General features: G+C 49.9%; 4 protein-coding genes across 4 annotated transcripts; 2 read left to right on the forward strand and 2 right to left on the reverse strand.

Moving 5' to 3' along the window:
- Positions 1–1,007: 1,007 nt before the first annotated feature.
- FSUBG_7651 (tRNA (uracil-O(2)-)-methyltransferase) lies at positions 1,008–2,543 on the reverse strand (the record flags this gene model as incomplete). The annotated part of the gene is made up of 1 exon (XM_036685979.1): positions 1,008–2,543. One exon carries the CDS (start codon positions 2,541–2,543, stop codon positions 1,008–1,010), a length of 1,536 nt encoding a protein of 511 aa, XP_036536837.1.
- A 2,359-nt stretch (positions 2,544–4,902) lies between these two features.
- On the forward strand, positions 4,903–5,679 carry FSUBG_7652 (eukaryotic translation initiation factor eIF-1; the record flags this gene model as incomplete). Its single annotated transcript, XM_036685980.1, has 4 exons — positions 4,903–4,930; positions 5,117–5,221; positions 5,389–5,481; positions 5,531–5,679. The coding sequence occupies 4 exons, from the start codon at positions 4,903–4,905 to the stop codon at positions 5,677–5,679; spliced, it is 375 nt and encodes a 124-aa protein (XP_036536838.1).
- Positions 5,680–6,443: 764 nt separating this feature from the next.
- FSUBG_7653 (uncharacterized protein) lies at positions 6,444–9,805 on the reverse strand (the record flags this gene model as incomplete). The annotated part of the gene is made up of 7 exons (XM_036685981.1): positions 6,444–6,689; positions 6,775–6,922; positions 6,997–7,052; positions 7,125–7,564; positions 8,318–9,495; positions 9,553–9,615; positions 9,666–9,805. The coding sequence occupies 7 exons, from the start codon at positions 9,803–9,805 to the stop codon at positions 6,444–6,446; spliced, it is 2,271 nt and encodes a 756-aa protein (XP_036536839.1).
- A 9,287-nt stretch (positions 9,806–19,092) lies between these two features.
- FSUBG_7654 (meiotic activator RIM4) lies at positions 19,093–22,975 on the forward strand (the record flags this gene model as incomplete). The annotated part of the gene is made up of 8 exons (XM_036685982.1): positions 19,093–19,225; positions 19,892–20,249; positions 20,302–20,434; positions 20,496–20,586; positions 20,636–20,823; positions 20,876–21,116; positions 21,168–21,235; positions 21,305–22,975. 8 exons carry the CDS (start codon positions 19,093–19,095, stop codon positions 22,973–22,975), a joined length of 2,883 nt encoding a protein of 960 aa, XP_036536840.1.
- Positions 22,976–23,774: the final 799 nt, after the last annotated feature.

The raw sequence follows: 23,774 nt of genomic DNA on the forward strand, positions 1-23,774 counted from the left end.
ACGCTCCAGCAGCCCGGACCCTTGTGCCGTCACCCAAGGTGTCTCAAAACTTCGGTGGAAATAAGGGAGTGTCGCTTGGCGAACGGCTACCTGCAGGAGGACATTTCTAACATCAACGTTAGTGCAAGGAAAATCCGTTTGCTGTCATTCGTCCAACAACGCGACCAGGGTGTTATGATGTTTGCTACTATAACATCCCGGTTCATGATGCATAACCGCTGATCAGCGGGAAGGGAGCTGCAGCCAACCGTTGAAAATGGGTCGAGCTGGCGCCGCGTCCAAATTTGAGATGAAGAAGAGGGGGATGGATACATTCAGGCTCCAAGATAGACAAAGCCCGGCCTTTCGTTTGAGGCTGTCCCGTTCTCGCTCGATCGCACTAATCAATCCATGCTATAGGCAAACAAGATCGAAACACTAACGACCCTCGCAAACTCTCATCGAAACATCCCGCACGGTAGCAGAGCCGAGCGTCTAAGCGAGGATGAAGGTCATGGAACCGGATGGCGATCGCAAAATGATAGCTCAATTTTATTTGTCCAGCACATTTGTCCCAGGCTTGTGTGTGTAATACTTCCATAACATGGCTTGCGTGGATTCCACATCAAGAAGCGGCTGCAGTACTCATGCATGAGCAAACGAAACTGTCACATTCTTGGACCAATGCGGACAATTTGCCTCGGCTGTATGACGAGAGTGATACTGTGTGGGAAGCATTGGACAACCAGCTTTCGTATCACCAATCCCCGATATACACAGGGTCGTGCAGCTATTGAAGGCCGTGGACACAGACAGTCTGGAGTACCGATATATCGAGAACGAATATTCCGAAGGTGGGAGCTACTTAGTCGATCGGCTAGACGATCATCTGCTGCGCCCTTCTAGCCCCAATCGCAATATGTACGGCATGGATGTGCGTTTGTATATCTAGTTCATTTGCTGTTTGACAAACCACGAGCAACTTTGACTGAGGTGGCGCGGGCAAGTGTGTGTTCAAGTTGGTGTGCTCAGTGTCCTCTGGGGGATGCTTTGAGTAGCTTAACAACATTGTCGTAATACCCTTGTACTCCTCCGTACTTCTGCAGTATCCCGTGTATATCGACCTCTTCAACCTTCCTTGTGTTTTCTCGGCCGACCAAGCCTGTGTTTCGAGTGCTTGGTATCCTCAACATCTCCGTCTCAACGTTCCACCCGCAATCTTCCGCTATCTGCGTAACCCAGTCGACTAAAGATGCAAACATGCTTTTTGACTTGGTCTTGTCTCGAGGCGGAGGTGCCCGCCATCTGTCTCCTGTGAGATTGTGACTGCAGCATGGTATCATGATGAACGGACATTGAGATATGGCGGTAAGAATTGGAGTCCAAGGTGTCAGCTCGTCGGCGTGGTTAGATATAATGAATGTGCCTTGAGGAAAGAGACCATCGTGAATGTCCTCATAGTTGACTACTCTAGTGCCATCGCTCGCTGCCTCTCTGGGAATGATACTGGGAAGTAAGAGCAACCTCTGGAGGGAGTTCCCAGAGGGTGATCCCGCGAATGGTGAGTTGTACTGAGACCAAGACTTACGCTCGCGGGCATCAAAACCCCAACCAGCATATCCTTCCATCCTGAGGATATGAACCAGCAACCCATTTCCGCAGCCGATGTCCACAAATCCTGGAAAGTCCCTATTGTGGTACATCTCCTTCCACAGCTCAATCAGAAATGCTGCGATACCTAGATCTTCAAACACATGTTTTGTGGGATCTGTAGTCTCAAGCCAGGACTTGACGAGAGTTCTGGCGTATTTGTTTTTTAGTTCAGAGTACCTATCCTGAAACCTCTCTCGGGGTACAATGACATCGTGATGAACCCTTTTGACGTAGCCTCGAGCGGTGCTGTGACCATGCTTGTGGATGGTCTGGAGAAGATGGTAAGCTATCCTCCCCAGTTTGACTTGGTCGACCTCTTCCTCGCCTGTCTCAGGTTCAAAGAGTGCAAAGTGAACGGAGATGGTGCCTGTGTTGGTGGCTACATCCCATTCATGAAGCTGGCTGATACCCTTGACCTTTGGGTGATAGAAGGGTAGGTCTGCAGCAGAGGAGGTATGTGGTATATACACAACCAGTGATCTTGACAGAGTGGCTTCCCCGTCAGCTTCTTCATCCTCATGACTATTTGTGTGATGGAAGGAGCAGGTCTGGTCTAATGGAGCATCGCGAAGTGTGTTTCGGGGTATCAATCGGCGCACAATGGTTCTTTGCCGGCTGAATCCTTGGAAGTCGAGAGCCTGAGGGTGGCTTTGGATGGCACCGTCAGCTTCAGGGGCAGGGTTCTGACAGTCATCATCGAAGAGAACATCTGCACGAAACAACCACTTGGAGTTGAGGTTTGGGTTCTCGACAAGGTTGAGCATAATCTCGTCGAAATGCTGAGTCTCAAACGTGCATGTGTGGCGGCACATAGGTAACCAGGTAACTTCGCCGCAACGTTCGCGGATTACGGGCGGCGATCCCGGAGGATACTCCTCGGGCTCAAAAGGTGCCTTCTTTTGAAACTCCATACTCAGACGAAATCCAGAAACGGAAGGGTGGCCGACAGGTCCGAGGATGCAGGCTGCTGAAAAGTGGTCAGACACTGTCTGGTGCCAACAGCCGTAAGGTGCGTTCGGAGCGTTACCTCGACCCTACGGTGATCACCGCCGTTGGGACGCACTTAATCGGATTTGGTCCGGGGTTGATGGCCCCTGTGATAGGTAGTGACGGGTGGTCGTGGAGATCACAAATGATGCGAGCAGTATTGAAGACTTCCTCCGAATAGGGCTAGCTGTGCCCCAGGATCTAGACAGCTGAAGCCCTGACTAGTACGCTCGGTTCCGAGAAGCGAAGTGAGATGGTTCGATCTAGGGTCCAAGAGCTGGGCGAAACAGCCACTGATGATGACGAAATGGTCTAGTATGGATCAGAAACAGGTGCTTTCGGTCTTGGGAGAAACGAGGCAAAAGTGGCACCGATTACTGACGTGGAAGTGGGATACTAGGGCTCGACCCAAACTTGCGTGGGAGAAGCAATGCCACGGTCAAGGGTAATAGACATGAAACAAGGTGGAAGGGTTAATGCATTCCATGTCAGTCTGTACAGCACATTATGGTGATCTGATGTAGGTAGGCTGGCTGCCTTGGTGGTTACCTTGGTTTACGAAAGTCCCTCGATTTGGCAGCTACCTTACTGTTTCGCTCTCCCCTCGCTCCCGCATACTTTTAGGTTGTCTATAACAGAGCGGCCCGGAAGGAGCCTTCCGTGCTAACATCGCTGCTAATAATAAGATCTGTAACATTCACCACCCCTGGCCTGATTATGGCAGGTGCTTTTCCGATGGATCCTTTCCAGCTTGGAAAACCAGAATCCTGCCTGATCTCGTCCATTTCTCTGCACTGTTGTAATTGTTTGCATTACAAACGGGACTTAACTTATGACTGTGCTTGCGCATAAGTCACTGAAATAACTGAACGAATCAGGAAGTTCAGGGTAAGTGGCGGTGTCTAGCTTTGAAGGGCTGGCTCTTATCTGAGTTGCCTCCCTCCAACCACATGTTGCATTGACAAGAGTCACTCATCACATCAATCCAACCCAAGCTAGGGGAGGAAAGAAAACACAGGCCCTTGACCCTAATCAATAAAAATATTTAGGTAAATCTAGCCTAAGCTTAGGGGGTTCTTTGCTAAGTTTATTTTGACACCCTATATCTAGGTCCGGTGTTTTCTTGCTCCCCGAGGCCAAGGTATTGCAACACTACCTTAGCTTTTCGGATGTCAGGATATGGTCCTGCGCGTCACAAGCGAAGGCCGTGTGACTTGCAGCAATAGTGACAGCCAACAACTTCTATTAGACCACCACTGGCCTCAACGCAACGCAATACAATGCAATACAACACAACACCGCACTTTTCAGTTGAACACGGACTGCACTGGAGGATGGGTCACAGATATCATATCACAATGTGTACGAAGGCACAAGCCGCAGTGCATCCAACAGTCAACAAAATGCCCGACAAATGCTACCTTCTCATGATATGTGCCGAAAAGCGGATGTCATAAGGTACCCGTTGAGCTTTGACTCAACGACAGGTCTCGACTTGATTGAATGCGATTGAAAGAAGTCTTGCTGGGTTCAAGAGCAAGGCATTTTCCGCTTTCAACGGGCTTCCCGAAATAAAGAGAGTGGCTGGCTGGCCGTGGATTGGCTGGAACGCGCGGTATGCTACTCCGTCGATCTTGACCAATATCACTGCTCAAGTGAACCTTCCAAGGCCTTGCAAGGCGAATGACTGCTTTTGCACCAATGATCAAAATATCTCATCGGTTTTCAACTTCTGCAGAATGAATTGACTCCTGAAAATAGGTACGCCTCTGGAAACAAAAGTGAAGTCTACCTAGATTATGTAAATTCTTTGTACGGGCGCTATCAATGATTTTCAACTTCCAGCTATTGTGTTTCCGCCCAGTGACGGGCTCTGATTCAGAGCCCCATTATAGATGACAGTGGATGCTCACCGAATTTATCTCACAAGGCTTTCTGCCTGAAGGCTTAGGCCAACACACGAGCCAATCAGCTAGCACGCCGTGCTGCCTCCTGCCTCCCACCTCCCACCAAAGCCTAAAGCCCACTTACTCATCTTTGCCCCTCCCGCTTCTACCAAACTCTCCCGACTCTTTCTTCTCCCTAACAACGTCACCAACACAAATACCCGCAAACTCCCAAGACTTTGCAGCCTCGCAAACCTCGTCGCTAGACATACTCATCGCTTACACACACTACTCGATATCTACACAGCGAGGCGCTATATTGCCAGCGGTCGCTGAAAACATCCTCTTCCCCTTTACAAAACCCATTTCCCAAGGTAACCCCAGTACCTCCGAGTTTATGTCCATCGAAAATCTCAAGACCTACGGTGAGTCCCTTTGCTACCCTCGAGAAGCCTTCTCTTTCCGGTTTTGGTATTCATCTGCGTGGTTCGTCTCGACTATCGGACATGGGCCTGTTGTCTCGTCCTTCCGTACCTGCATTTGTTGCCCGACAAGCCACATTTTGAATCTCCACTCGTCTCCGTATCCCATCACAAGAAAACGATTCTGAGGAACAACATTGCTGACCATCGCGACATTAGACCCCTTCGCCGAAGCCGACGAGGACACCGGAGAAACCAAGCAGACGCAGAATTACATCCATATACGCATTCAGCGTAAGTCACCTTCTCCTCGAGCCACACTAGCCACGGGCGCATCAATAATCACATCACACCGTAACCTCACGTGAGATTTCTGTGTGACTGAATGAACCCATGCTACATATGGCTTTAGATGGCTCTAGGTGACATTTTTTTCACGGACAATGCTAACATAGCTCCAGAGCGTAATGGACGTAAGACTTTGACAACTGTTCAGGGTCTCCCCAAGAAATTTGACCAGAAGAAGATTCTTAAGGTCATCAAGAAGAAGTTTGGTAAGCTCCACACTCCGTCGCCGTCGATTACGAAGCTAATGCGACCCAGCCTGCAATGGCACTATCGTCAACGACTCCGAGATGGGAGAGGTGATTCAGCTCCAGGGTGATCAGCGCAAAGATGTTCAGGAATTTCTCATCGACAAGAAGGAAGGCCTCGAGCTAGATGCCAAGACCATTAAGGTCCACGGTTTCTAAAGCCCTGCATGCCCCGTCGTCCTGTCAGTCGCCGTTCCCGGGCGTCTTGACGTAGATGGACAGGGACGCATGGCCTCTCCGGCTTGTGCCTTTTCCGGACGTGTACTCTTGCTCTCGCAACAGACACACCGAGGCTCGGCTCCGATTACTCTAGGATGACGGGCATCCACTCAGGGCGAGATTTACTCCTGGTGGCTTTTTTGGAAGAGTATTTATTCTTATGCTGCGCGTTCTGCAGCAGGTGGATGACAGCTTTTCGGCATTCATCTTGCTCACGTGCACGAAGACGAGGCTACGGGCAAAGCACTTGTTACTCCAACATGGCTTGTCAGTCACTCGTTAGTCAGATATGTCTACATGGGCAAGCCCCGCAGTAGTCTCAGGCAAATACAAAGTCGATTCCGAATATTTATGCTAAAAATTGATGTGAAATTGTTTCAATCCTAGTTGTGGTGGTAGTTTGACGTCAGGTCCCACTCGTAAGGCACAGCAACTGGAGTCGTGCTAATCAAAACCCAGGCTCCGAAACTGCACGCTGCTTGGGATTCATAGATAATTGTATAATTGTGTACATGAGTTTTACAGCTTAGCAGAATAATCAGACATGTTCAGCCCTAGCGTGGGCGGGGATATCAGAGTTCAGAGAGAAACTAAAGAGTCGCTGAAAGTCATTTGTAAAGGAACATAACAATGGTTCGCCTGCTTCTTTGTGCGTGTACAGATACAGAGAGGCATTACATTTGCCTGAAGACAGCCGAGAAGTTCTACAGGTCCTCATGCTGCTCGATGCTTCCCCTGATCTGAGTGATAACGCGCGATGCTTCATCAAAGGCGCGCCGACCAGAAGCTACAATTGGCATCTGGGGGTAGTCAGGTGTGGACTGATGAAGGTGTACCAGCAGAGTCACCATAGTGATGGAACAAGCTATGGAGAAGACGTTGATGGAGGTAGACGTCTCCTTGCGAATGTTGATCTTTTGGTGAGTGACGTGATACATCATGGTAAGAGTCTGCGGCGTAGTTTGTTAGCAGAAGTAGCATAGCAGACCTTGGTTGCGGTGAGTGCCGTGTGTCGCGTGTGCGGGGAAGACGTACAGTGGCTATGCCAACCCAGCCTGGGAGGAGGAGACGAGGGTCTTGGAAACCACCCGTGAAAGAGAGCACAAACGCAGTGAGATATGCGTTACAAAAGTTGGTTGTGAGTAGGCGAACCATGGTCGCTTGTGGGGTATAATTGATGAGCCTGTGAACTAGTTAATATGGATGGTGTTGTACAGCGAGCATGTCACAGCAGAGACTAGGTACGGCATAACCTACCATCTGGACATCAGACAGTCCGTGAAGAAGAATGATAAATATCCCGAAGCAAAACACTAACGTCCAGCATATCATATCAGCACAGCACTTTTTGGCCTTGGATCTCCTCGAGGAATCTCCCAACGCACCCATATAGTCGCGAGCCCAGTCTCAGTCAGGGCGTATCGCGCATCTGCCTCGACACTCATAGCCACAGATCCTCCTGTCGTTGAAGGCACAACAACTACAATCTCTGGTCCTGGCAAGACGCGCAACAGTAGCTGAAGCGCAGAAGGCAATCCCCACCACAACGCCGGTAGAATAGAGAAGAGCCGCAGGGCAAAAAGCCACGGGTGCCATGGCTTGGGGACATTGAGAACGACGGCGACACGGGGTTGAAGAAGAGACGGATGCACGGGACTATCGATCTCGGGAGGAGCTGTCTTGGTCGTGTGCGGTCGTGGCGGAGGTTTGCTAGGCGTCGAGGTCACGGGCGCAAGCGGTTGTGGAGGTAAAGGTAGATGGCCTGTAGAAGAGCCCCGACGAACGGGGGGGGGATTGGCCATCTCACATCGATCGTTCAGGCCATCTGAAGCAATTCGCGATCAATTGTGTGGGAACTAAAATCACAGAAGCCAAGCCCAAGAATAACTCAAGAAAAGGAGGGGGGAGAGAAATCAGGTCGACGCAAGGGGGGGCAGCCTTGGTAAGGCAGCTGTTGGTGATGGCGTCAAGGGAGAGTCCAATGCCTGCACAATTCAGATTGAACCGACAGGGGTCGTGGGGGTTAAAATGCGCCAACCACTGGAAGTGGGAACACAGGACCCTTTCTAGCCTTTTCGACGTGGCTAGTGGAACTCTGGACGCTGGATCACACCCCATCCATGGGTTAGGGTTGACCATGGCAAAAGCATGGCTGCATGGATATCAAGATTATTCATTTTCATTGACGACCACCAAATTCATAAGCTGTATCACAAGATAAGGAATTCTGGAGCATGCATGCATGTAAATATTTAGGATTATCTTGATAAATCGCCAATGAACTTCACATATCCCTCAAGGTTACTGTAGCTTCGTCTTATAAGCTTGACCAGACTCCGTTTTCCTGCTCTTACAGATCCACCGTGCCACGTACATCCAAGTAGATTCCTAACTCGTCCTCAAAGCCATCATAGATAGGCGAAACCGTCAGCAAATACTGTAAAAGAGATTTCCATGAAAACATAAACGTGGTCCACCGTCTCCTATTGTTATCTCGCCTCGGTTTCATCATTGCTCACATGTTTCGAGCGCTTCGGGAGGTCATTGCTGTTGGTCCGACTAACTTCTGCCGAAATACTCGCGAGACGCTTTTTGCTTTCATTTCGTTGCAACCCGGCAAGTGTGTCCATCAACTCGGTGCGAGAAGAGTCGATACTCAGTTTCTGGTCGTCGCTCTCGTCGCTATCCGTCTCCAAAAGCATCTCGGCATCCACAACCGAATGTCCTGTCGAAGGCGGTAGGCCAAGATCCTCCTCTATCAGCGGGACTTGTTGCCGCATCCATCGTAAAAGCATTTGGTGTCGCAGAGCTCCACGCCTTGCCTCACGATAGGCAGAGGTGGTCTGGAGAAACGCCTTGATCGCATCCCCCCGACGTTGGAAATGATCGAAGGCTTCAATTGCAGAGTCAAGCTTGGCTTGAGTCTCGAAGAGTTTCCGTTGTGCTACGGGCCCCCTGACACTTGGGTCCAACAGATCCCGCTCCGCTAATAAGACGTTTGAACTAGCCACCTCGACGGCTTGTCTTAGTTTGGTCCTTTCACCATCTGATGCTGGCGTATATTCTGCTGCTTCAATCTGGCCTCGGTCTTCGTGCAATTCCAACAACTTGGAGTCAACGAGTGTCTGCCAGGCGCTTTCATACTGCTGGTTATAGCGCTTATACCACGAGTACTTTTTGCGATCTGACACCTCGAAGCATAGATACTCAAGCCATTGTGACAATGGATCCTGGTCTGCTGGATCTGGTCTCATATGAAGTGGCGTGGTGAGAGACTGCTTAGAGAGGCACTTGGTACATCGCGCCAGGTATTCGTCAAATGTATCCCGGTTTCGTCTCACTCTCAGCTGATAACGGCAAAACTGGTTCCACCTTTCCAGCTGGCGTTCAAACACCATCCATTCTTGCTTCCCCGATCCGGTAGTGTCTTGTTTCCAGTACCCAAGAAGCTCGGCGTGGTGTTCTGGATTCTGGGCGACTTTGTCGATGAGCTCCCTGGAGTACCAGGGGCGTCCCCCAGCCTTGGTCAGAAGATCATGGAACGCCTTCTCGCGTTTGATGTCGTCGGTATGTTGCTCATCAGGAGACAATTGAGTCTTGACCTGGGGAATCGGGGTAGCTCTCTCGGTAGTTGTTAGAGTTGCACTAGACTCATAATCCGGGTTCCACCATGGCAGCATGTCCATGTAACTGCCGGACTTGTCAACTGGGCGTACTACGCTGGAGATGTCTGGCAGAAGATCGCAATAGAGAACCCTGGGGATCATCAGAGAATGAACAAGATGAGCAGAGACGCATGAGAGATGGGGTTACCCGTACTGTAGTCCGTCTCTCATCCAACGGGTGACTTTGTCTTGCCCCTGCGCCTCGAGGGATCTGAGCTTGATGTTAGACAAGTTCAAGAAGGAGTCAGAGCAAGAACTTACAGGCGCCTCTCGTTCTGCTGCCGTTCATCTTCTTCCTCAGACCACGCTACGGCCTTGAAGATGTGATCCATTGGTTGGTCCCTGGATTTGACGTCTGGATCTGGTGCAAGTGTGACTGGTTGGCTTTGAGACTTGTCCATTGGGCTACTGTGATTTGGCCGATTTCTCTTTGTTTGTCCCGCCGGAATTGACCAGGTACTTATCTCTGTGACAGGTTGAACTGAATGTTGCCGCAGAGTAACGAGTGTGCGCTTGTGAAAGGAGAGTTTAAGGGCCGATGATGGATGAAGAATGAAGGATGTCACAAGTGAATGCGTCACAGATGAATTTTGAGTGAGACAAGCAAGCAAGGGGATAAGAAGTAGAAGAATCAAGACAAAGACGGGACGGATCGCGAATGAGGCTGAGCCTCCCTAATGGCCGAGAAGCCTCAAGATAGGTAGGTACCTAATTTGATTTTTCCCTCTTGCCTTCCCTTTCATTTCCAGCCCGAGTACGGGGTAGGGAAGTTGCATGTAAGGTCGTACGCACGAACCTGCTTGGCTGTCGCAGAATGTGAATTAATGAATGGAAAGCGCGGCCCAAGGACCAAGCGCCCCTGTATCTGAAGTCCGGGCAAGCACTCCCATGATCCGCGCCCTGCAGCAACAAACCTAAAGAATTGGAAAGACAAGACCCGCGTAAGGCATCCGCGATTAGCGTCGGGCAACGTTGATTGGATGCCGACTGACTGTTCTGGCATCTGGATTCTGGGCTCCAGGGCAGGGAGGGGGCCTAAATCTGATGGAGGGGTGCCCGCTGTGGGGAAGATCCAATGGAAGAAGCCGCCCTGCCCTGGAATCGAAGGCTTCTATCCATTCGATTGTGTCACTGTTTCCATTCAGCCAAGATGGTCTCAGTCTCATCTTTACCATTGCCGCGGGTTAAGCGCCAGAAAGTTCTAGGCAGCTGTCAATCTCTTAGCTTCAAACGCCCTCAAGAGACCCTTTCTAGGTAGTCTTTCTCATGCCTCGGCTCAATCGTCTAGTCTAGTCTAATATCACATCACGGATATCGATGCTATCATCACTGCTACCCTGGTAGCCCGGTCCTTGACCCACGCACCATAAAGAGCATGCAGCTCATTCATGACCTCGTGCATTTCCATTGCCACAACGGGCGGGACAGGACAGCTCAAAAGCTGGAAGCGACGGCGAGTTCCTTACATGCATTATTTCTGCTCTTGTGACCTCTTCCAAGTTTCCAGGTCCATTCAGTCCATCGCATCTCCCTTGCTTCGTATCTGGTGGCATTGACCTCTCTTTTGTCATCACATTCCTTAAAGTGGAAACTGATGATGAATTGACACTCGCTATTATATATCCATTACCAAGCGCGATATCCTCAGGTAGTTAATCACCGAGTTCGTGCCGGTCCCGTACTTACACGAGAAAATGAATGCCTCTCACTCCTCAAGGCGCAACGAGCAAGAAGCCTGAGGATCTCTATTTTAAAAGTGATAAGCTTTGGGTCAACTTAGTGCAGACTGGGTGGCCGTTTGATCAGTTGCTTTCATCACTCGGGATAGCGGTCATGATATTTGTCACTCCAGCTTAGATCCAATGCAGGCTCCGATGCCAGCGAAGTCTTGAAATTCGACCAGAAATATAGACAGGCTACCCTGTGATGACTATGGGGAACCTTGTAACTAGTCTCTCTGACTGGTCACTTTCTTTTTGTCCCTTGGTCAGAGTGTTTTAGTCTTTTTGCATTCTGAACATATGACTGATGAGGAAGAGCATGGAACCAGCGGTGCTTCCAGGTAACTGTAGAAAGACTTTTTTCATACGTTGCCGGTTGGTTGCCCTTGGAATTTCTGGATGCTTCCGCTTGATGATTGCCTCACCTCAGGATCCGATGCTTACCCTGGAAAATCAACATGCAATGTCAATTATAACCAAACTTCCTTGGCCTTCATTAGCTGAATTATACAAAACAGAAAGGGCGATGCCATTCACAATAAATTGATAGATCGTAACGGTGCTGGTTTCGTTGATGCTTATTAGTGCTGCTATGAACGTTCTCACTTATACTAGGTAGGTAATTAGGAACAAGGGCGACAAAGTAACGGCACCTCGTATTCTCATCATCCTTGATTTGAGCATTTCTTCCACGTAGAGGCTGACTCGTCTGGAATTCCCCGCATTTGCGTCTTGAAGTGTAGCTGAATCGTCTCTGGTCTCTGGCACCATCCATGCGCTTGAACTTGCAACGCCAACGAAATATCACAGCGTGCAGAGATAAGAACATCGCTGGAGCCTTGACATAGGCGGAAACACAACCATGAGCTCTCAGAGGATTGACCACCGCTGACTTGGAGGAGAATTCGTAGACGGCGTGGGTTGTATCTCTCATCGAGTACTCCCAGTTCTCGAAGCAACGGCAACGCCTACAAAGGGCGCCCGAGACCGAATCTCGGTGCAAAGGACTCCAGAGGCATTTAATGAGCCCGAGACGAGGCTTCGACTGAGATTGGCCTGCTCTGACGTGTTCTCGTAGGGCGGGCGGGGAATATGGTGAATCGCTTGAGCAAGTCGCTGGGGTTAAAGTATAAGGCACGACGGATATGCGATTCTCGGTGGTTGGATATTCGGCAAGACTGCAACGTCGATTCTTTAAATGACCACTCTCATTGAGTCTCGGAGAGAGCTGGAGGTAAACCGCGCGGGCGTTGTATCGGTATCGGTCTCGGAAGAAAGGGAAATAACACCTGTGCATTTAAAGTCAGCACGGCTGAATAGTTCTAAAGGTTGTGAGAATCAAAGGCAGTGAACTCGAAGGAAACCAACAGTTCTTGGTTCACTCATCTTCAGAATCTTCACATCTGTTTTGGCGAGCAAGGCTCAAGACAATATCCGTCGAATGGCTCTGCGACTTACATGCACACAGTTGAGCCGCCTCCATTCTTCCAAATCGTGGTTCCCTAGGGCCAATTTGGCTGTCAATGAAGCCTGTATCCTGATTAGATGCTGACTGATTTATACGGCTTGTTACAGTAACATGCTTTGCAAAAAGATCCGAAAGGAATGAATGATACCCCCTTGACCAGATGTAGGTCATCTTATGTACGACTTGATCTACCACTCAAGTCTCTGGGAAACGGAAGAGACACCATGTTGTCTGTGAGATTGGCGGCAGCCGGAGGATAAAGTACGTGATTCCCACTCAATCCTAAATGGGCCATAGCTCTATAGACTCTGTATTCGAAGCTGTCGACATGGGCATCCTGTGTGCTTCATACTGAGGAAATATCATGTTTGACTCCAAAGGAGAAGAGTGGGATTTGGAAAATGCAACATGGATCTTGTAGAGCAGTACTAGATTCGTATGAGTTGGAATTGGGCACAGGATGAATGAGGGGCTTGAGTTCGTTGAGGCTTTGAAACTGGATAAGACAAGTGTTAGAAAACGTCGCAACTCAGGGGTAGACAACGCACCTTGACATCGAAAACTTCTCCTGTTATAACTCTCAACAGCTCGCCATTTGGCACCGAGGCATTCCGATAAGTTTCACGTACACCTGGCTCGATTGCAGTATGTTTGAGCGACTCGTAGGATGGCAATGACTAACCAGTTCTGTAGGCGTTAGGCCTTACCGGCATTTCGCCTACATTTCTTTGCAAGATTTGTAGCCCAGTCTCGATGACCAAGTGGCTCTTGTGAGTCAGATGAATGATAGCTATAACTTGCTTAAGCCATTCGATGGGACCTGGCTTCCGGATCGACCCTGCATTCTGGTTCTTGTTGCGAACTCTTAAAGTTTGTCGGCGGCTCAAACAATTCAACAGATCAGCATCCGTTAGCTTATTCGAGGAACCCAGCAACAGTGTCTGGAGTTAGAAGCCTCCGGGGATAGAAACCCTGGTAGACTCTGAAGACCTCGTGTGATGGTATCGCGAATGGAGGCCTGAGTGTGTAAGTTTTGTCTTACGGCGGAGCCCCTGAGAACCTTGCTACCTCGTCATCAGTTGGGGAAAAAAGCGAGGAAGCTAGCTGAGAAGAGTATGTTGAAACCCTTGACTGGGTGATTCTGATAGCAGGTACCGAGACGAGTTGGCCCCTGAGAATCAAGGGTAGCTTATGGATGGGTGAGATTCTCTTACACACAGCTTTTCTTAGCCCTCTTCATGAACATCGACTTTCTCAAGGTTGGAAATGTCCCGAATGTCTTTAGAGAGTCTAGGGGAGGGAAGAAAACTAACACCTTAACCCTAAGCGATGAAGATATTTAGGTAAATCTAGCTTAAGATCAAGGGACTCTTTGCTAACTTCTCTGACACCCTACATCAAGGTCTGATGCTTTCTTGCTCTCTGAGGAGAGCCCTATGACGCGAAGTTCGCCGGGGGAAACTGGATCGTTTTTTCAGATATTCGATATAGGCGGTATTGGTGTTATTCGAAGACGAGGGGGGATCGAGACTAGACTTGGGACTCGGTTGTCAGAAAAGGAATGACCAAAGGATGCCAGGCCCTGAGAACAATGGTCAGTAGTGGCTTATGACGAGTGGATTGTGATCTGAAGTGCTTAAGGGAAATCGTTCTCCAGCTCTGAAAGGAGAGGATCATGCTGAAGATCGAATTTGGATCATTACTTGAGGTCTGAATGTGTACGAAACAGAATGAGAACCTATGTATCACTGCCCTGTCCTCACTGGTGTAAGTGCGTCCTGTAGCGTGGAAGCTTGAAGTCCTTGTCAGTTTACCCCAAGAAATGACACGTTCTTCAGGCTTCTTCAACCCCGTAGGGTCTTTCGGTAAGTTTGGGTGTCCTCCAAAGAGAACCGGAGTGCTTGTTGCTTTCAACCCTTCATCCAGAAAAGGGCATGGAGAAGCTCCTACTTCCTGAGTCTAGTTGTTGTAAGACTCCATGATTTCACCTTGTCTTGGTAACAGCCGCCGCTGAATCGAGCTGCGAACAACGACTAATTCGATGAGAACTAAGTGCAGGAACAATTTGGCTTTCTCCATCGTAAAAGACCCCAGCCTCGAGATCCGTCTTTGCGGGATCCGAGCCCTCAAGCCGCAAGTTGTTCAACCTGACTAGATCATGCCAACAAAGGCCTCCAGGATATAAAGACGGCGAAGTAGCCACTGATATTTCTCAAGCGCTCAAAAACTAGTAAATCGGCATTTGCGGGACAGAAGGCGGAATGATAGGCCTACCACGGCCTCCGCGGAGATATCGCCATGTATTAGGGGTGGCTTCAGTTTACGAGCTTCTCTTCTGCTGGGCGAATTCGATTGCCTCAGGGTTTTCTAGCGGATCACCTGGAAGAAGGATAATTGTCAGTAACTGTTCTAGGCGTTCCGTATAAGAGGTCTTTGTGGTGATCCAGTTCAGGTCTTCCAACTTACATGCTCAACTCAACGTGACTGAGCCCCTGAGTGATGACTGGCGTGCTCATGGCATCTTGCTGCCCGCATCTCTAGAACAATTCAAACGCCGTTTCCAGTGCTTCTGGGATCTGGGGGGTCCAGGAGCGCTGTAGGATGCCAGTCCTCGTCGCTTTGTGCTGAAGCGTCCTGTACGGCCAGGAGGCCATTGGAGTCTGCTGTGATAGGGGTCTTCGTTAGTATACTGATCAATGCAGTTCAACGATGTGAGCTATCCTTAACTGTACAATGGAGGAACCGAAGCCTAGGTTGCCTTCTCACTGAGAGCGACCGCAACCTCGAACTCAATGGCCACTCTTTGCACTTGTGTTGACACTAGACAGGCTCGGCGAGCTTCGCCTTACCTCCGAGATACATACCTCTGTTTACCGGTGAATTCAAACTTGCTGTACATCAGGGAAGGGCTGGTGATGGTTAGAGAGGGCTTAAGTGGCAGCCTCGCCGCCTTTCGATGGGATTGCCGCCCAACCCCTAGGGAGCGACGAGCGGTTGAGTGTAGCCGAGTCTTGATGAGTGTTTTCTGAATCTAGAGTCTGTAGTTGTCCGAGGAAGACTGATGTGTTGAAGGTGACTTGGGGGTGCAAGCGGTTAGTACTTCTTCCCGGTCGGCGGTCGGTAGCGCCTCAAGAGCATGATGTCGACATCAGCTCTCGGTGTCTCTTTTCAAGGGTAACAGCGAGTGCCATACCTATAAGAAGCCGACTAAGCAATGCGAGAGTGTCTCTAGGTACATGAGAAGACCGTAGAGAGATCCTTACCGTGGTGATGTCGTGTAACGTCATGCCAGGTGGGGAGGGTCGTCCATCGCCAACTCGAGTGATCTTCAGCATGAAGACACACAGAAGCTTCAATATGATAGAGAATGCTTGAGAAGCTTGGAGGTATCGTAAAGCTTGACGGGAACGGTAGAAAATGCTGCGTTGGTGCAATGTGGTGGAGTTATCACTCGGCGCTGTAGACCTGAGAATGGCTGGTATGGGTCCAAGATTGATACCTTACGAAATCAGCAAAGTCATTTGAAATAGGCAAGAAAATCAGCGTTATAAATGTTCGACGGGAATACTGAAGCAAAAAGTCAGTAGGTCAAAGAACTGTTGAAGAGTGTTTGCTGCTTGCACCCTGTCAATGTTTTGTCTTACTGCCTTACTTTTTCTTTGACATTTAGTAGTTTGCCAGCAGCTTTCTCATTCATCAATATGCATTAAAGAAGATAATAAGATTACAAGTCAGCTAGAAACACAGTTTCTTCGCAGGTACTGTTCCAGCGGAGTAGGCATATGGATATGCTTATGGCATTACAGTACTCACGAACTCTGATAGGCCTATGGCATGCAGACTACGAAAACCTCAGTGGTTTATTGCCCCATAGACATCCTTCAGGGGATGTAGTTCTCGTGTAACAGTTGATGTTGGCCCCTATGCGAGAAGTCTCCGCTCCCGCCGGCGTCGGTATCCGGCACTATACCATGTCGCTGCACCACCATAAGTGCTTCACAAACACATTAAATCATCTCAATGAAGCTTGAACATGTATTAGTGGCACAAGAGATCATATCCTGATAGTTTGCATCATCGTATCTTCGTTACTCGTGCGTCCAGAGCGATCTGTCGTAGCTGTCGAAATACAGGCTGTACAACTGAACTTGCTCTACCCCTGGATCCCAAGTTTCACCGTGTCGTGACCGCTACCGCCGGTGTACTCACCGTGGCCTGGCTCTCTACTGCATCTCCACTCGTCTCCTAAGCTCACAACAACTTCTCCCCCTCTTCTCCATCAGCATCACCAACAACAAACACGGTAAGTCCCTTTCTTTCCTCAACGCCAGCATATCACAACCTATATCAAGTGCTCTCATATTGAGAAGCTCTTTCTCATCATCTTCATCGTTTTCTCGTGTTATGGCACTTGTTGTTGCTCCTTAACTTGCTGCCGTTCGTGTAGCTCTCTGTGTCTTCTCGCGAGGGGATCACGAGCTCCCCCTTCTCAACCACCACACAACACATAACAGACTTCAAATCACAATAACAGTGAGCTGGAGGTTATCTGATTATCGCCATCGTCAGCTTACGTTACGGCGCTCGTTGTTGCCGTTCGAGTGACTCTGTCTTCTCCCGAGAACATCACGATCTTCCCCTTCTCAACCACCAGGCAACACACAACAGACTTCAGATCACAATAACACTGAGCTTAGGGAGACCTCATTACCGTAATCGCTAGCTTGAGTTACAGCGCTCGTTGCTGCCGTTCGTGTGGTCCCCTCTGTTCTCGTGCGAGAAGCTCACGATCTTCCCCTTCTCAACCGCCACACAACACACAACAGGCTTCATTTCACGATAACACGGGGACAACAGCTACCTGGCAATCTTCTCTGGAAGCTTGAGTTCTGGCGCTCGTTGTTGCCCTTTTACTCGTTACCGTTTGCATAGCCCTTAGTATCTTCTTGCCAGAAGCTTACGATCTTCCCCTCTTAACCTACCGCACAACACACAAGAGGCTTCATTTCACGATACCACGGGGACGATAGCTGCCTAGGTAGTCATCTTCGCTGGAAGCTTGAGCGTTCTCTGTTACCCCTTCACTCGTCACCGTTCGCGTGGCCCTCAGTGTCTTCTCGCCAGAAGATCACAAGCTTCCACTTCTCAGCCTACCACACAGCACACAACGGACTCCAGATCACAATAACAGTGAGCTGAAGGCTATCTAATCATCTTCATCGCAAGCTTGAGTTCCGGCGCTCGTTGTTGCCCCTTGATTTATTGCCATTCGCGTGGCTCTCTGTGTCTTCTCGCGAAGAGATCACGAACTTCCCCTTCTCAACTCAACACACAACAAAAAATAGGCTTCAGTTCGCGATAACTACTGAGCGGAAGTCTATCGTATCATTCCTATAAGCCTTCTGCGTTCTTCCTCTTCTTGGCGCCCCTTAAGTTGTGGCCGCTCACTTCAATCTCCGCATCTTCTCACGAGGGATCACAACTTTCACCTTCTCAACTCAACACCACAAAGTCAATAGATTTGAGATCACGATAACTATATATTTGGAAGTTTTCTCATCATAATAACCGTCTTCCCGCGTTCTAGCGCTTTTTGTTGCACCTTCACTCGTTGCCGCTCCTTTGGTCCCCTGAGTCTTTCGCGAGAAGATCACGAGCTTCACCTCAACTCAACACAACACACAAAACAAAACAGACTTCAAACCATGATTAATACTGACTTTGAGACTATCTAGTGATACCATCGATCCCATCTCTCAAATTCAAGCAAAAACGCAGAAAAACGCGCCGACAAGGTTAGTGAAGTGCTGCCCCCTTATCAAACCATCCCCGTTTCCTCTTCCTACAAGTTTTTCTTCCTCCTTACAACATCCATTTTCCCCCTTGCAACACCAATTTTCTTCCTTACAACAACCATCTTTCTTCCGAAACATCCACATTTTCCCTTACAACATCCTTGTATCAACTTGAAGAAGTTCCCATCATCCTGTTGTCACTTCTCGGACCTCACTTCGCTGACGAGGTAAATGAACTGTTACCCCTCCCTCATCAAAACAACAAAGCCATCACCTCCATCACCTCTTCCTAAACATTTTCCTTCTTCTTTCCAACCTCCCTCCATCAACTTGAAGCTCGCATCATCGTGTTACTACTTGCCAGGCTTCACTTCACTGGCAAGATTCATGATTCACTGTCGCCCGCGCAAGACATCAAAACCAACACCTGCTTCTACTCTCCCCATACTTCTTTCTTCTTCCTTCCAAAATTCCACTTTCACTCAAGTGATCTTCTTGCTACTTGCCAGACCCCAACTTGCGAACGGGGTCCATGAATCACTGTTCCCACCCACTCCCCCCTTTCAAGACATCAAAACCATCTCCTCCTTCTCCGCTCCTCACACTTCTTCCTTCTTCCTTTCAACATCCTCCCTTAACTTCAAGCTAACCTTGTAGTGTTATTACTCAACAGAACTCACTTCGCCCTTGGTGCCGTCACCATCATGTCGACACTCGAGTATCGAACACCGCATGCGGTTGCGTCTACCGACCGCACGCTTCGAAACGCTTTCTCTGCCCTCAACATGCACTACTCGGGCGACGAGGAGGAGTCGGAGAGCGATGGCTCTCCCAGATGTAAGTATCTCCTTCCAGCACATCTGGTTCTTCCCCCTGTTCTACCTTGGCTGCGAGCCCAGCGCAAGATCGTTTGATTTGCACGGAAAGCACACCGGCTTCTTGAGTCTTGTTTCCTCAGTATCTCATTATCTCTCATGTCTTCTGTTTTGTCTTCCATCCGTTCCTTCCCCAGCGCGAAGCCGTACTTCTTTGGTTTATCGCTGGCGTCAATCTGTCGAGAGACGCTTGTCTCACATGGCCCATCTCCTGGGACTCCTCTCATCTCTTTTGTAACAAATTCAAGAGGAAAGACTAGCGTTTCTGCTCTTCTCCCCTCTCTGCCTTGCTTGTACTTTGGCGCGAAGTCGGTGTCTTTGTGGTTTGATCTCTGGAGAAGAAGACACTCGCTTCTCGCGTCAAATGCCTTTGAAATTCTTCTATCCCTTCTCGCTGCTTCGATGAGAAAAGATACTTGCCCATTTTTGGAGTCTCAGCGGCTACTCTTGTGGTGTCGTGGTAACTTCTGGGGATAACCCCTTTTCTTGTTTGGTAGCGAGCAAGCAGCTCAGGGGCTTTTCCCGAACAAGCTTCACTTTTCATTCTTTTCGCCATTTCTGGAACAAGAAGATATACTAACAAGGTTTAGCCTCTCCTAGTCGACCGCTCTCTAACTCCAAGAGGTAGTTACCGGTCTGAGGACAAGTTCAAGTTGGACTTTGCTGACAGAAGTCCTTAGCATGCCATCTCTGGTCCAGAAGGACGATGTTACCCAGCCTGAATACAGCTCTTACACCTACAACAACTCTCATCAAGCTGGCCAAGACAACGTTGACTACCCTGCGAACGCGGAGCCCGCCGCTCTGGTCGTGGCCAACCAGATGTTTCAGACACAGCCAGTGCTCACTGGCAACTTCATGCCTGTGAACGACGTAGTTCGGCCCACTGCCACCATGCCGGCTAACACGGGAGCCGTTACCAACAACCATCGAGAGTTCGACGCTCAGTCTGTTTATCCTGGAGATGCCTGTCTCTTTGTGGCCAAGTGAGTAAATTGTTTCTTCGCCGTGTAATACATGTACTGACCTTGGGTCCAGCCTCCCTCAGCACGTTGATGATCTCACCCTGAGGGTTTCTCTTACCAAGCACTTTGGAAAGTTTGGTACAGTCTTCGTCAAGATCAAGCGAGATCGAGTCAGACACATGCCTATGGCCTTTGTTCAGTACACTGTGAGTTGACCATGATAGTCATCAGTTTTCAATGACACACAGTGAACTAACTTCTCATTAGCAAATCAGACACGCCGATGTTGCGGTGCGCGAGGCCCGTGGAGATTTGATCCATGGCCGTGCTATCCGAGTTGAAAAGTGCGGCGGAAACCGTAGGTCTTCCTGGCAAAACTTTTATGTCTAGATGCTAACTTCTAATAGTCTCCTACATTATCTGGCGCAAAGACACTCGCCCCGTTCTCGCCAGAGAGGCACATTCTATTTTTTCCCGCTATGGACCAGTTAAGAAGGTCGAGATTCTTGACTCTGATGCTCAGACAAAGCTCGCTGTTCCTCCCAGTCTTCGTATACTGTACTCCAGGTTTGACCCCAAACGCAATGTCATCCAGGTAAGTTCTATCTTAGACAACTCTATTAATCGTAGAGCTAATATAGTTTAAGGACGTCGGCCCTAACACGCCATTCGTCATCATGGCTTTCGATCCCAAGATGGTTCAGAAGCGTTCTGACCGCCCAGCCGACGATCAAACCTTCATGGAGATGTACGAAAAAGACTGTCGCTCAGTGTTCTTCGGCGGGCTACCTCATTATGCGGACGAGGCCATGGTCTACCGACTGGCTGGCATCTGCGGTCATATTCGTTCTGTTGATCTACGAATCTCCCCTGACCAGGACGGTGGTCGTAAGTTAACTCCCGTCCACGAACTTGGTCTCAACTAACTAACTGTCCCAGTCCCTCACCCTTGGGCATTCGTCGAGTACGACGAGTTTGATGTCCCGGACAGAGCCATGGAAGAATTTGTAAGTTCTTCCTTTGTCTTCCGTCGGGATCCGAGTGCGTACCGAATGTCTGCTAACACCTGTCACAAGAATGGCAAAGAAGTTGAAGGCTGCATCCTTCGGGTCGAGCGAAAGAGAACCAAGCCCGCCCCTGAAGCTGTCGCTGTTCCTCAAGCCATCGGCACTCGTCTGCCCGACTCTGGCCCTCATTACCCCAACCCTGGTTTCCGCTTTCCTGACTCTGGTTCTCGCTTTCCCAACCCTGGCCCCTCTCGTGTTCCTGGCTCCGGGTCTTCGCGCATGCCTGGCAGCGTGGATGACGCCCGGCTATACCCGTCGCCTCTGCGCCCCGTCAAGCGTCATAATCGTCGCTTCGACTCTCGTGTCGTCTCTGCGGCCGCTGCGCCTAGCAATCATCACCGTATTGTTTCGAGCGTGGGTCTGTCCCGGGAGGAAGAAGACTTCCTCCAACAGCATCGGCCTGAGGATGTCCTACCCAGGCCCCTACCTGTTCCGACCTTAGCAGTTCCAGCTGCTAGCTTGGATGAGATCACGCCCGTCCAGTCTCCAGAGAAGTACGAGTCTGGCAACACAGTCCGGTTCGCCCCGTCACCAAGCACCCTGCCATCGCATGCTGGGTCATCTCCTATTCCCCTCCAGATACCTGCTCCTCCTGCAGAGTTCAGCCCGCCAAACCTTCGGGCTTTCAAGGACCGCCTCGCTGCAGATGGACACTCGCGGGTTACGGCCTTTTCGCCTGCTGCAGAGCTTGCTGCGATACGATGCGAGGTTGCTGCTGAAGACAAGGCCAACGGCAAGGGTCACCGCCGTGCTGTTTCGATGTTCATCACCTCGACCTATTCGGCCCCTCTTGACCTGTCGGAGAGCGACGACAGCACCTGGCGCGAGAGTGGAAGCTCGCCAGACGAGCAGGGCACGCGGAAGAAGAAGGCCAAGAGTTGCCTTATTCGACGCCGCCATCTGTCTGAGGAGAACCTGAAGCGTAACCAATTGTACCAGTCAAAACTTAACCGTACATACGCTTCGGAGGAGATGATGCGCGGCCGGCCACTTACTCGCGAGACTGATGAGCCTCGAGACAAGAGTGGCAAGCCTCGCAAGAGTGATGCCACCGAGCGACCTACTGGAGGCCAGGTCGTCGTTGCCGCTGCACAAGCCTCTGAGGGTCAGCTTGTAGTTGCTGCCCAGCAAACATACCAATCCGCCATGCCATACACACACATGGTCCCCCAATACCCCCCTCTAGTGCCTCCCATGGGTTATATGCCCGTGGCGCCTCCAGCCATGGCTCCCGTTGCTGCGCCCGGCGGCTTCACCTATATGGATGTGCCTCAGCATCCCCATCTGCAGTTCAATGAACCCATGCAGATGTACCAAGCCCCATCTCACCTTGGGTACGTAGGCCCAGGGCCATCCCAGGTGCAGTATCCTCCTCCCCCACCAACGGCCCCCATGTGCCAAGGGCAACCTCAGGTGCCATTCCAGGGACACCACCAACGCGAGTATCACGAGCCCATGACTGTGTCTCAAGATGCACGCAACCACCCATACCAAAGCCATGGTCGACCTCAGTACCAAGGTCGCCGCCATGCTTCATACGCGCATCCTCAGCAGATGCATCATCAGGGGAATTACAGCGGTATGCCCCACTCTAACTTCACTCCCCGGGGACCAAGAGAGTCCTACCACCAGAGCCGCCAGCGACAGGAAGCAGAGCGCTACCGTCGCTATAACTCTTAGATATCCAGACGCCTTGCCACAACTTCTATATCCAGGTATATAGTATATGGCCTCTTGGTGTTCAACTTGTCTCCGACCACCAAACCTGATCCTCCAGCTCGACCTTTTTGGCGCCTTTATTCGACTTTTCTGATCTTTTCTTTCGATTTCCTAGCTTGCAAGTGCTATACACAGCTATATATCCATGTGAGCCTAGGAGCCTAGGCTCAGTCGCCATTTCTAAAGCTGAACCTGATCGCTCTCCGACGACTTTTTTTTGGTTCTCGAAAAGTTTTATTCGCAAGGAGCCACAGGTTTTTTAATTCCCCGCCAGACACATCACCGCACCAGCATGCTAGGCATGCCTTTCCCCTGAGCCACAGCACAAAGACAGACGACAGGATTTACAAGAGCCATCACACCAATCATATCGGCTTGGATGCCCTTAGACAGAACAGATCTTCGACACGGCAGGGTTGGATGAGACTGGATTGCTTTCGGAACCACGGTCAGATACGAGAGACGAGGTGTCTCTGTGGTTTTCTCGTCTATGTACGGATTTGTTTACTTTACGATTTCCTTTCCTTTTTTTCTTTTCCTTGCTGTTCCTGATTTTATACTGTCAACCCCTCCTAGAAAAGCACAAAAAAAAGAGAATAAGAGAGCAATCTCACAAATGGGACATTGTCCCACCAAACTCTTGTCCCCAATGCACGCAATTGTGAATGAATGAGTGAGCGAGTGAATGATGATGTGACGATATGACTGAGACCGACGAAAAGGGCCGAAGGTTGCCACATCCAATGACAGGCATAACATG

Source organism: Fusarium subglutinans (assembly GCF_013396075.1).
Source record: "Fusarium subglutinans strain NRRL 66333 chromosome Unknown NRRL66333_c0000099, whole genome shotgun sequence".
Taxonomy (NCBI): Eukaryota; Fungi; Ascomycota; class Sordariomycetes; order Hypocreales; family Nectriaceae; genus Fusarium; species Fusarium subglutinans.